At 36.2% G+C, this 13793-nt stretch overlaps 1 protein-coding gene across 11 annotated transcripts in view; it reads right to left on the bottom strand.

The window, feature by feature from the left end:
• Positions 1-561: 561 nt before the first annotated feature.
• LOC119836219 overlaps positions 562-13793 on the bottom strand; it is a 58227-nt gene continuing 44995 nt past the window's right edge. For 6 of the 11 annotated variants that reach the window (XM_038361524.1, XM_038361516.1, XM_038361492.1 and 3 more), the window contains 13 exons: positions 13577-13733; positions 11190-13487; positions 10768-10891; positions 10296-10544; positions 10113-10218; positions 9703-9955; positions 8935-9339; positions 8181-8340; positions 6374-6497; positions 4863-4973; positions 4419-4514; positions 3552-3695; positions 562-2504 (listed from right to left, as the gene is read on the bottom strand). In XM_038361524.1, coding sequence (XP_038217452.1) covers positions 2336-2504; positions 3552-3695; positions 4419-4514; positions 4863-4973; positions 6374-6497; positions 8181-8340; positions 8935-9339; positions 9703-9955; positions 10113-10218; positions 10296-10544; positions 10768-10891; positions 11190-13487; positions 13577-13733 — 4396 coding nt within the window. In that variant the 3' untranslated portion in view covers positions 562-2335. The remainder of the gene's footprint in view (positions 2505-3551; positions 3696-4418; positions 4515-4862; positions 4974-6373; positions 6498-8180; positions 8341-8934; positions 9340-9702; positions 9956-10112; positions 10219-10295; positions 10545-10767; positions 10892-11189; positions 13488-13576; positions 13734-13793) is intronic. The other 5 variants (XM_038361508.1, XM_038361500.1, XM_038361558.1 and 2 more) reach the window with 5 other exon arrangements.

Raw genomic sequence — 13793 nt, 5'->3', positions numbered from 1 at the left:
GATGAATTTATGGACTGATGCAACAAGCTCACTCGCACTATACGATAATTTAAATAATAACATACAAAGGCCACATCACATCATTCAGTCACAAGCGCAGAGTAATGACAATGTATTTATTTCTTTACAAACTTAAATCACACAAATACGCATGATTGTAGAACTACAATCAACATCTTAAGCTAATTATTGTATAAATTACACCCTATATTACAGTCCATTTTACCTTCTCCACATTTCGCCAAATATTCGTTCGCTGCGGACAAGTTTCGTCTCAATAACAATAAGCTACGGGTAAAGTGAGGCAAATGTTCGGCGAAATATTCCAAGGCATAACGATTGTCAACTGACGTTCATCTAACGTTGAGATTTGTCGTCATCGAGCCTCTGTAACTGTACACTGAACGTAGTTGGCAAGAATTTTGGGATGTTCACCGGCTTCGAGAAAGACGCCAAATGTAACTACAATTTTGTCTACAACACACAAATAATCTACATTTCGCCAATTTGTGACTCAACCGCACGACGGACTACGAGAGGAACTGTATCGTGCATTTCAAAGGTTTCATAATTTTGACCTTTTGATTTTCTAATAATAATTTTAATATTATTTACAACTCTATACAGATAGACGAATACTGGAAATCCGAGTATAATTATACGATTACACAAGAGTATTTTATAAAAAATTCTATCTAAATAAACCGTCCTCCCTTGAGCAATTCGTAAACCTACCGAAAAATATCGTTCTCTCAATTGTTGCATTAAAAGCAGTGATATGATATTCATCACAATATTAGTATCGTACTTGGCATGAATAAAAGGTTTCTGGAAGCATACTAAACAGATAGTAAAATCCGTAAAATGGATGTTATTCACATTAAAATTCTATGATAGATGCTAAGCAGATAATGTTTTACAATAGATCTTACAACCTCGCTTAGTTTGTATAACTTTCATCTATTTATGTATTTCTAAAGAGTCCCATGAATGAACTTTTAATGGGTGAAGCGAACGATCAGGATATGAAAGTGGATAGGCACATGCGATTAGTAACAGAGATGTTACGTTCCAACACCACGTAGAACTTTCCAGAACTGTGGACGTGAGGAAAGGAAATTCGGAAGAGGCCATGCGGTTAGTTCCACAACCAAGTTATAGCCCACACCACCATAGACATCCAAAGATACGTTTTGTGGATGTACGAAAGGGTAAAGACGTTGACCCCTACCACAAACCCAAAAGGAGGGTGAAATGGATGGGCCGCATGCTATTAGTATGATGAAATAAAGTTACGCCTGTGGCAGACTACAGACAGACATATCGACTTTACGACCTGCACGAACACGATAGCCGACCCTCCAATACATAAGAAGCTTAAACAAACTAACACCGATAAGTACAATAACATTATGATACAAATACCGATATAATTTAGACACCAATATCCAATGTTTATCTAAAAATTTTAATATAGGGCATCTTTCTCTCAGCCGGTGGTTCCACTTAATGAGATTTTGTCCTTAGAGTAAAACGTATCACGCCACATTGAGGCAACATTTACCGTCAATGTTTCCATATAAATTCCTAAATGCTTTATGCTACATAATTATCATTAGCGGTAAATACTCCCACAATTTGAGTTCAATAATATTATCGTTATATTTACAGTATAAGATATAGTCGTGCCTTAAAACATAAGACTAGATTTTACTACAGATTTATACATAAATGTGCGGAATCGATTTTATTTTGTAGATGTCCAATGGAGTCCTAGAACAGGGATTACTGCGACGGTTTCAAATAAAATATAAATAGTCCAAGTCAAATTGTCCAAATGATTAATTATAAATGGGTCATAAAATTCGAATAAAATGTCATGAAGCATGAGATTGTATTGTCGAATCTTTAGATAGAAAAAATAAAGTAGAAATCTTAATCCTACGACCGTAGAAATCCCCGTTAAAAGACCAAACATGAAGAACAGAGGTAACGTCACAAATCACTTAATAGTTCAACATTTAATACAATTTCGTATTTCGACTTAAACTAACACGATTCACTGTTTCGAAACAATCTCACTTAATTCACCGTTCAAATAAAATAAGACGCATCGATACGCAATTCGACGCAAAAACTACAACATGATTCGCAATTCGACACTAAAATTACAAGTCGATCCACGATTCGACATAAAAATTAAAACTCGATTTACGAACGCCATTTAAATAACAACTCGATCCATTCGACATTACGTTTAACAGTTCTACGATACACGTGTCACTCACTTGGTGAGCAGCGGGCGCCAGTGCGGCTGCCAGCGCTAGGGCCAGCATCAGAAGTCGTCCATGACGGCGTCTCGCGGCACCAGCCCCTTCTGGTCGCCACGGCAGCACAGCAAGTACTGCTCGTCGACTTCCAGGATCAGCCGCAGCCGCTCCCCCTCGTTGAACGCCAGGTGCCCGGAGTCAGAGGGCAGCCTGTGCCATAGCGTTCTGACGTATCTGGAAAGCATTTGCTCATTGTGATTGGTACGGTCGAAATATGGAAGTAGAATCTTGTACAAAATACGAAATATAATATATGAATGTTATGTATATGAAACAAATGTTTGGCTAAAGCGATACTTTATTGTTGCATTTGTTTATTAGAATACAGATTTCTCTTGAAATTAATTTCGTCTCAAAACACATAACTTAGCAAAGAAAAGAGCAAAATAGGACAAATAAATAAAATATGTACTGAAAATTTATACTACATATATATCGTACAATTTTTTGGTCATTAAAAAATTTGTCCGTCTGCCGTAGCAGGCCTGTTAATAGAACTTAATTGCGACTAATTTATTATTCAAGTATGTGCACTGTGCACTCATTGCCAAAACTAGGACATCCGGCAATGAAATACTGTCAGAGTGATACAAGTTCTACTTGTAAAACTAATCAGCCTGAATAAGTTTGATAAAACATTATTTTCCGTCCAATTTATAGATATGTAAATATTTGTTGTAAATAATATTCAATTTTGTTGTAATAGTTAGATATTATTTCATATTTATGATTAATATTAGTTGCAATTGAACAACGTTTTAATTATAACCGTTCCTATTAACACACAACTCATTTTATGCTTGAGCCATAGTCGCATATAATATAGTACTCAAATACATAAGAATTTATTCTAATTGCAAATTATGAAACGAATAAGTGAATTTTAACATAATATAGTAATATTTGCTTTATAAAGTAGTTCTAAAATATCCCGACGGATCACCTTTTCCCGCATACAATTAAGGGAGCTTATAAAAATTGGGACCGCCTCCTTGGTACAATGGTTAAAGCTTGAGCGTAGAACCGAGTGGTCCTGGGTTCGATTCCCAGTGGGGAGTGAAAAAATGTAACAGTCTGGCAGGACACAGAAGGCTGATCACCTACTTGTCAATAAAGGGAATCGATCAGTGAAACACGAGGTATATCGTCTACCGCAAAACCCACTACGGGGAACACGGGATTTCAGTTTTTATAAATATGTAAGTAGAAACAGCGACTAACTTGTGTTTCTGCGTGTGTCTCGCGGCGGAGGAGGAGGCGGCTCGGCGCGGCGCGGGCGGCGGCGCGGCGCGCCCGTACGGCAACGACGCCGGCCGCGGCGCCGCCCCGCCCGCGCCCGCACCCGCCTGGTCCACGCGGGACGTTCTGCGCACACCAATGTTACACCTTATAACACCTTTCGAACTTCCATCAGTAATAACATGTCCACTTCAATGATAGGTCATTAATGAGCGAAGATATTGAACGTGTTGTTAATGAAAATTCCCATGGGAGAGATGTTTCACCGCGGGAAAAGCCGCTCAGTCGCTTCCTGAGTATCTCATTAATTGCAAGGAAGTTAAGGCAGAGGATGTTTGACGGGATGACTTTTGGACGCTGAATAAATTTAAGAGTGATTGGTTATCCGCACGAACTAAGTGCTCATCTGGACTGTTTGTATAATTTGTCGTTTTGTCCAATTTCATTCATATCTCAATACTTGTGGTAACGCTAGAACAAATTACTCATTCATACATTCTCACAAACTTTTACGTTGAAATAGGAAGTAGAAACATGTTATTTTTATAGAATCACTAACATCCGCATTTAATGCAAATGATGAAACAAGTATAAGGTATTGGATATGGTCCAGATATAATAGAAGTATAATAGAGTAAAGATACCACGAAGCTATACAATATATAATGTTACGTTTTAATTACTATTATTTGTTACTTTAAAAAAAAAATTGCTAGGCAAAAACACTTTTTGACACGGATACAACATGCATCACAATTGACATGCTATTATTGTATTAATATCGGAAGAATTGAAAACCATAGTTAGTGCTGTTATATTCCCAACAAATCTAATTTTCGTTATACATACGGCGTCTTTTTTATATTGCTAAGATTTTTATTTTCAGCAACATTCGAGTTTCCGTTTTTGTCCAATGAGTTTCTTGCGGGCTTCTTTTGGATAATTCTGTTGATGCGTGCATAGTTTTTTTATAAGTGCTTCTAAGCTTCGAAAGTTTGTACATAATATATAAGACCAAACCACCAACAATAGAGATATACATACTTCTATACCTATACAATAATATAGAATAATGACAATAAAGAATTTATCGTTTTGCTCACCATAACTATAAAATAAAAATTGAAAAGAAAACAATGTGAATCGATTTCATTTATATTCGTCGAGTCCATCGATGATGTTAAAAAAATGGGATAAAATACATATCATTAAACACAAAAAACTTACAACTTAAAATGTTTAAAACATGATAATACGAGAATGTGTGATATAATGATTTTAAAAGCAATTTACCTGTTAGCCGGTTGTGGAGGTTTCTTGCTGTTAGCGGTGTTGCGTTGTGCGGTCTGCGGCCGGCCGGTTGATGTCGGTGACGTGCCCTTACGCACTGCTATGGGAATCCCTCTGTAGATATAGAAATGTATTATGCTATGTGTGTGTGTATTTAAACGAAAGGAGAGGAGATTATTACAACACAATTATAAGTAAGTTTCTTTTGTCTATGCAAAAATAACACTTGCAGTCGAAATGAATATTTAAAATAATATTATTAACTTAATGTTTATACTTTAAGAAAATAAAGGCAATTTCGATTTTTCTGATTTATAAACTAACTTAACAAAGGAAAGAATAATCAGCCCTAAATCATATAAATACTTCAATAAGAGCATCTAAAGAGAATACACATAAAACAAGAAAACGCAAAGTTAAAACTACGTGTGGGTTGAATGATGATGCATATTACCAAAATAACAATCGTGTTTATCATGTAACGAAAACTCTTTTAAACTCTATTGTTTATGGCATAAAAGCTAATTTCCAATAAAAATAACGCAACTTACAACAGCAAACACTACGAGACGGGACCCGCATCCATAAAATTGAAATACAATCAATTGTCTAGGTGCAAAAAATGAAATAACCTTTTCAATGTCAACTATCAGTAATAATAACAATGTCAACAAACAGCTGTGCAATGTTATACAACTACTTGTTATAAATAATATCGGGTGATTTCAAGTTTATTTATATCGCAGTTTATATTACACAAAACGATTTTCATATATTTAACTTTGTATAATAAATTCTTTGATAGGCAAATGCTTTATATAACAATTTAGTTTGTTCTATGCGAAAATCAAAAAGTCGATAAACATATATTTTATTGAGTATTGGAGACGATCCAATTAGGTGGATGCCAACTGTGTTCAGTTCAACGATACTAAAACACAACGATATTTTTAAAACAGGTAGTCATCAAGGTAGGTTTGTTTTTACTGTAGGTACTAGGTACGTATATAATAATAAAAACTATTTGAAAATATAAAAAGAAAAAAAATTCAGTGTTATGCGCCATAAAGAACAATCTAGTATCGCTATGAAAACTTTGTTTTATTTTATTTAAAATATATATTGCTTAAAATCCTACTTCCTACTCTTACTAATATCATAAATGCGAAAGTTTGTGAGGATGTGTGTATGTTTGTTACTCTTTCACGCAAAAACTGCTTAAACGATTGCAGTAAAATTTGGTACGTAGATAGCTGGACAACTGGAAAAATATATAGGTAACTTTTTATTCCGATATTCCAACGGAATACGGACTTACGCGGGTGAAACCACGGGGCACAGCTAGTTCATTATAAGTTTAACAACTCGAACCTCGCTTTAACTAATCGCCAGGTTTTATGATGATAAAATAAGTGTAAAATGTGAGTGAAATTTATATACTTTTTACATGGTCACAGCTCGACCTAATAAAATCGTTTTAAGCGATAAAGATAGATATAAACTGAAAAACATACCTTGGCGCGTTGTGTGTTTTAGCCGGCGATGGTATAGATGGCGCCTGCGGTCGAACGGGCGATGACACAGGGCGAGGAATCTTCGAACCGCGCGCCGCAGCTGGCGATGTCTCACCTGAGACGTCTTATTTTTATAAAGTTTATATAAAGACTTTAAATGTGTGATACCTTACTAAAATCTCTGTAAATACACGTTTAAATAGGGAAATACTTATTCCTATAAACTCACGATTGAGTTGGGTAGGTTAGTTTAAAAATAAGGGCAGAATTTAGTAACATATTTGAAGAATAAAAAAAAATACATTAAATTGTATCTGAAAACTGAACAGATATATTATTTAAGCGGACAGCCTACTAAAATACATTTGAAATTGCATTTATCAATATTCGTGTACGGGGTTTATCTACCGCTCATGTTTATACTCACGAAACAGTTCATGACATCGCATGACTTGGCCCTTTACATAATGCAATACTGTACAAATATTTTCATAGAAAAATATATTATGTACATTTAGTATGCAGCCCAAATGATCGCATTGCAGCGCAATTATTTGCATGGGACAAGAAGTATAGATACTAATTAAAATCTATCCAAAGATTCAAAAACGAAATGCATTAAAGAACGCATATACCTATTTTAAGACGTAAGTAAATATTTAACAAAAACATGTGGTGGATCCACTTGAAGATAAGATTAACCTTGAAATTCCATTTAAGACATACAGATGAGCGATTACACGGATAAACAGAGACACTTAATATGAATATAATCTTTATACGCGAACAGCATAACATAAGAATAAAATTTTCTGTTTCAGTTCAGATTTGAAATAGTAAAGACATAATAAATATGCCCTTACGAACAAAAATAGATCAGCTACGACACAGGCAATATTGTATATTTTTTTACGAGAATCACCTACGCTTTATTTAAATATGTGTATCGTTTCGTGCCAATAGGAAATGACGCGAGTTACCAAACACTTTTTTACAATGTATGTGAAGAAACACGCGTTAACCCTCGTTGTGTTAAACATCTTTTTGTTCTAACCATTCGGAGCCGATGTAACTGGGTCGTCTATTCTGAGTCAATCCATTAAATCCTTTAAACTCTTGAGAAAGAATCACGTAACTACATTTATTAAGCCGAAGTAATATCATGCACCACATCAAATTCTTAACGAGTTGTAAGGTGTTAGTCTAACAGTACAGCGTTATGGCGGAAGTTCTAAATTTGGCGCATTACCAATACGGTATACCCGTGGCTATTGTTGTTAGATCCGGGGTTTTTATTATATAATTTATGGAGAAAAGGATGTACGCGAACATATTACAAAGCAAGTAACATTAAACAAAACATACAAAAAACACACATAAGTATTACATAGTCCTGGTGTGTCTAATACCTGATAGCTTATCTTAAATAAATAATATGAACCCAATATAGCGAACAGTATCAGACGGTAACTATTACCAGATAACGAGGCCTTTCCCTCTGGCCTATATCTATCAATGCATCCGATGTTTTGATAACATACAAATAAACTTTCACAGTATCTTTGAGTTGTATTTATTATTGATCGCTTGTTTAATACAATTTAATATAACGGGTTATAAGTGAAATTTTGTAAGTGTCTGGGAATTCGAAATTATTATTATCTATTAAAAAAGGTCGCCGAAATCCCTGGGGAGGGAGGTACCATTTCAAATTCCATAATGGGACCAAATGATAAATTGCCTATCAAATGCAAAAATAATCACAAGAAAGAAATTAGAGTCGAATTGTATGGGATAAATGACTTACCGGTTGGTGTCACGGGGCTCTCAGCATTGCTTAACATCTCCCACTTGAGCTGAAGTTTTCTGAACTTGCCACCGGAGTTGTTACTGCCATTGCCAGTGTTGTTGCTTGCACAGCTGTTCGCGGAGCTAGGTCTCCATTGCTCTTCGCCGCTCGTATCAAGCTGTTTTATACATACAGATGATATAACGGAAACCAATTTAACAATTGATGATGAATTGACTAAGAATTTCCAAAGATCTATCGCGTATTGGGTAGAAACTTCTAGAACTATAAGTATATCTATCGATACAATAGTCAGTACATTTATCTATTCTGGGATTATATTAGATTCAGGAAATAGTACTTCATCTAACAGTTGCTAGAATACCCATAACACATGCAATGCACCTATAACTATGTTCTAGACACAAATATTACTTCGGTGGAATGTAAATATGTTTCGTGTAGACAAAATGGTTGCTCGATTGTAGTCATATTTATGAGTAAGCACAACATTCTCATACTGTATATAAATCATAAACTATAAAAACAAAATAACGTCAATTCATTATTACAGGTTATAAGAAATAATAAAAAAAAAATTGTTTCTATACACACTGAAAAATCGAAATAAAAATATACCGTGAAAAGCAACTACGATAAATTTAGTGGCACAAAGCTGAAAGCGTGGTTAATTACTAAAATAAAATGAACAAAATGAACGATCTACACAAATAAGCGTTCCGAGCTCACACAAAGGTTCCCTCCAAATTACCTTCGTCTCATTGCCGGCTGTTTTAGAGGAGGGTTTGTTATTCTCTAGGCTATCTGTGTAATCGTCACTATCGTCAAATACTAATCGGTCGAAGGCTTGCATCAACTTCGAGCCCAATTGCACTCCCGACCATCGCCTATTGTTCTCTAATTCTATTCTGCTATTATTTGGACACAAATCGTATCCGAGAGGTGTTGGATTAACACACGATCGGGGTCTGTTTTTTTCGATGGTAGTTTTAAGATTAGCCGTGTCATTCAAGAGGTCAGGAGTCGACGGTTCTTTGTTCCGCATTATAACGCTCGCTTGGGAGTCATCGCTCATGCCGCTAGACTGCATCGAACGAACCAATTTCAGCAAGTTCCGCTGGTTCAGGGTTAGTTGCGGGGTGTTAATCGCACTGGGCTGTTAAATACACCAAAGTTCTTTTAATCATGCAACATGCTATCCATCGTTAGTTCGAATGTAAATAGGAACGTCCTTGGTAGATACGCTGACATCGATCGTTCGATTTCGCCTTTATTTGCATTTTATGAAAGCTGTGCACGAAAGTAAACGCTATACGTATCTTAAATCGCGGTGAGTTGTGATTTGGAAGCACATGCAATAAATAAAATGCAAATAAAGCGATGTCGGCTTTGATTTCTGGCGGCACTTCGTATGTATCAATGTACAATGAGTTTTTGATGAAAATACTTACCAATTTATGTTAAATAGATTAGATAGATATAACTAGCGTTAAGAAGGTAATATTATAATAAATCTTACCCGGCTGGCAGCTCTCATGTCGCTTTCGATTCGTTTGAAGCTCCTGTGCAATTCTCGCATTTCGAACATGAGATCCAAAGAGAAGGGTAGAAGTCGCAAGGGCTCGAGACTGGCCAATAACGTATCGAGTAGAGCTCTACAGCGCGGTTCGCCGACACAGCCGGCAAGTATGAGAGAATCGGGATCATAATGTTTGGCCAATATTGATTCCCGAGTTCTCACATACGATACCCACGCGTCAACGGACTGCGCACTGCAAAGGAAAAACATTGTACTCGAAATCCTAATCAAGCTTGGTTGATTTAAACCAAAGTATTTTAAAATTTCTTCTTTCCACATTAAAAAAGAGCTCATAACAAAGTTTCACTGATATAAGTACATACAAAAAAGACTGTCATTTGTACACTTACTTTAATAGACCTAATATGAATGCGTTAAATTTGACCAATCCTTCTGTTACCGCATCCTCGCTGTTTATTCTCAAAACTAGTTCATTAAGTGATTTTGTTATTGGGCCTGAAAATATAGGGTTATTAGTTTTCAATAATATGAGCTGCAAACAATTATAATGTACATTTATTTGTACAATTTACCTTGTCTCGCTGTTGATTCTACCATTTGCCAAACTGAGTTATTGACGGCACCGAATGAGGTTTCAATGTTTTCCTTCAAACCGTCCCTAAATATAGCATAAAGAGCTGGACATAATGCGTTTAAGGCAATTTTGGCGCAAGCGGGCGATTGTTTCGAGTCGCCCAAGAATGCTAGTTCGGCTTGGTCCGTGGCGGTTGAGAAATGTTGGATTAACATCTCAACTGCATCCGTAACGTTTGAGACTAAGGCTAAAATTAAAGAATACACATTGTTTTATATCATTTATGTATGTTCTGTATATGGTAATATGCGTAAAAATGAATGCGTTTTTGTATAACAACCATTTGGTTCTTATGAATTTCCCCTTTGTGCCCAGTTTCGAATTTTTAGTTTTACTTTTAAGAATTGTTGATTGACTTCTTGTGTTATACCTACAATAATTTTTGAGTCGAAAAACACGTTTTAAATTACCTCGTTTCTGGGATACGTCGATCATATCGTATTTAACCCTTCCTTCGTGTCGTGTAGGACTGCCAAATTCATCAGGACTTACTTCAGCCTCTTCACAAATCGGTATTTCGGCTAAATTTTTCCCCTAAAATCCATTTTTTTTGTTAATTGGATAAGAAGCATTAATTATAACAACAAAGTTAATAAAGTTGTAGTGGGTTATGGTTCATGACACAAGGCAACAAATGGAATTTCAGGTGAAACAAGATGAGAATGCAATGTAAAGTAAAATACTTGCAAAGAAATATAAATACTAATGAAAATTGCAAAACAATTACAAATATAAAGTGATGCATACAAAAATAAACAGAACTAAAGTAGGTACTTACAGATAATAGCAGGAATTATCGTGCAGACAGGATGAAAAAGCGATGGAAATTTACCTGATAATGTCTTTGTGCTACCACGGCTGAAATGTTAGGCAAATTAGGCGGAGTAGCGAGGCTAACTACCTTGAGGTCTTCCACTGCCTTCGATGGGCCAGTTGGAACATCAATCTTGCCTTCAGATTTTTGTGCAAAACTCACTGACTTCTTGCTGTTACAACTGCTCTCGCTAGAATCTGTGGATCGCTGGTTCTCCTCTTGAGAACGCTTCATTTGGAGGAACTTGGTTACCTGACTCCTTACCTTTTGTACTTGATTTTGATCCCATTCGTCCATATTTTGACAGTTAAAACCACTTTGCTTCAAAAATTCTTCGAGCTGTTGTAAATCGGCACTGCTGATTAATGCGCCGGGGGGTGGAAACTCTATGTATTCCAATTTTTTAGTTCTTGGTTTGGGCATCGGTGGTGTGTGTGGTCGGTGGAACTTAAGCTCGTTTGATTTTCCAGATTCTAAACTGCTCTCTGTTCCCACACCTTCATCTTGATAATACTCATTGTAGTCTATGTCTTTTTCAGCGGCATCCAAAAATTGTTGAGACAATCTCTTTGCAGCCAAATCATTGTTTTTACGATGATCAATGTTTTGGTTTTGAAGATAATAAGGTTCTTGCAATGATCTCCTTTTTGTTTTTTGTTCTACCGCAGCGTTGGCGCAAACAATAGGATCTTGTATAAGATCATCCATTTCAAACATGCTGTAACGCTTTGTATGTGTACTAGATTTCCTTGTTTTATCTATAGACTTTCTTAATATACTTTTCGGTAGCGGTGGTCTTGGCGGTACCGGTTCTCCTTGTTTCACCAAGCGATTCTGTTCAGCTAATGACAATGATCGCCTTGGTACAGAAGGGTTTATTCTTTGGCCATCATTGTGGACACCACTAGCTTCGGAACTTGTTGCACTATCGTAGCGGTATACAAAGAGAGGATTAAAAGCCCCTGTTGGAGCGGGACTATTTTGTGCTGAAGAATCAGTAAGCATTGTAGACGAGCCTCGATAGCCTGAAGATGGTTGAGTCGCAGTACTTGAACTTGAAGACACAGCAGTTGTATTAGTACCCAAGTTATTACAATCGCAACTCGTTGGCCTATTTCTCTGTCTTAAGGAAGCTGGCGTATTGCAGTACTTGTCCGTGCATTTCGATGTGGTTTCTTTCTCTTTAATATGTTGCATTAGTTCCGGAACTTCGGATAACAATTGCCGACATTCTAGAGGCAATAAGAAGTTCAACGAATCCCAGTCTTTTATATGTCCAAGACCTTTCTTTTTCAACATTTCTACATCGTTACATGAGAATGGTCGTTTGCCCTTAATATGAGTTCGACCTCTTTTGCTCTCGCTAGACTTTGGTGAAACATTGACCTTTACAGGATTCAGGTAAATATTTGGTCTGCCATTCAAAAAACTTATATCTGGGAGTGTATAGTTAGGATAAAGGACAAATACCGGTTTTTCACAATCACCTTCTTTTAATTTCTCTAAAAAGGAAGGTTCAACTACTTTAAATAACTCCCGATCATGTGATACGCTTGTTTGTAAGTATGACGTTTGCATACTTTTATCTTGGGTGTTGCTTTCGAAATGAGTAGACGTCGCTTTTGTATCACAAGGCTCCCGTTGTAAAGCTCTATTCATTTTCGTAATTTGAGTACCATCTGATTCCGAGCAACTTGAAATACTGACGCTGGTGGCAGATGAATGTGACGAGCATGATTTTCTATTAGTCCTTACTTTAGACGGGCTTCCTATAAGATTTGTGTTAGTTCGTCGAATACGAGGCTTATTCACTATGGCATAAAGATTACTTTCACTATCACTCAACTTTGTTCCATCGGATTCTTCCTCTTCTATTAAAACTTCATCGTATACTCTATTATATGGATTGGCAGATCGAATCTCCTCATAAAATAAGGGGGATGTTTCCTCAGTAGCTTCACTCGGTAGTTCGGCTTGAGGTCGATTTACAGAAATTGTTTTACAATCTTCAGGTTTGTTTTCGCCCAAGGATTCACCGCTTTCACCCCCAGACGAAGGCCAGCATTCTGATCTATCTAACTGATCCATTGTAACAATACCTTCATTACTATTACTTTTTTGTTTCATAAAAAGCTTAACTAAATTGAAAGACTGCTGTTTTGTTTGACTTTTGTCAGTAGAAGTTTGATTATCAGTTGACGATGTACTCATGGGTTCTGAATGCTGACTTCCTTGCGAGCGATTTTGAGAAACGTCGTAAACTTTCATACATGTTGGAGTGCCATTTAACCTTTGGTTTGAGGTGAAGGAGTCGACCTAAAAATTAGATGGCAGTTAGTAAACGAAAGAAGTCGATAACTTGTTAAAACAATTAATTATTAATTAGCAGATTTGCCAACACTTACCGTTGAATTGCTTAATGCTGCCGAATTTATTGAACTACTCATAAGCTTTTTTCGGTATAAATTCGGTAGACTTTGACTTTTTATAACAGAATTATTCATTTCATTTGTTACATCGGTCGATTCATTTGAGTTTTCGTTATTATTACCGGATGGATGCCTAAAATATTAAATAAAATATTACAGCAATTAATGAGAATCTTTACAAATTTACAATTAT

This window comes from Zerene cesonia, chromosome 3 (assembly GCF_012273895.1).
Source record: "Zerene cesonia ecotype Mississippi chromosome 3, Zerene_cesonia_1.1, whole genome shotgun sequence".
NCBI lineage: Eukaryota > Metazoa > Arthropoda > Insecta > Lepidoptera > Pieridae > Zerene > Zerene cesonia.
Note: the sequence above shows the minus strand (reverse complement) of the source record. Positions and strands in the feature narration are given on the sequence as shown.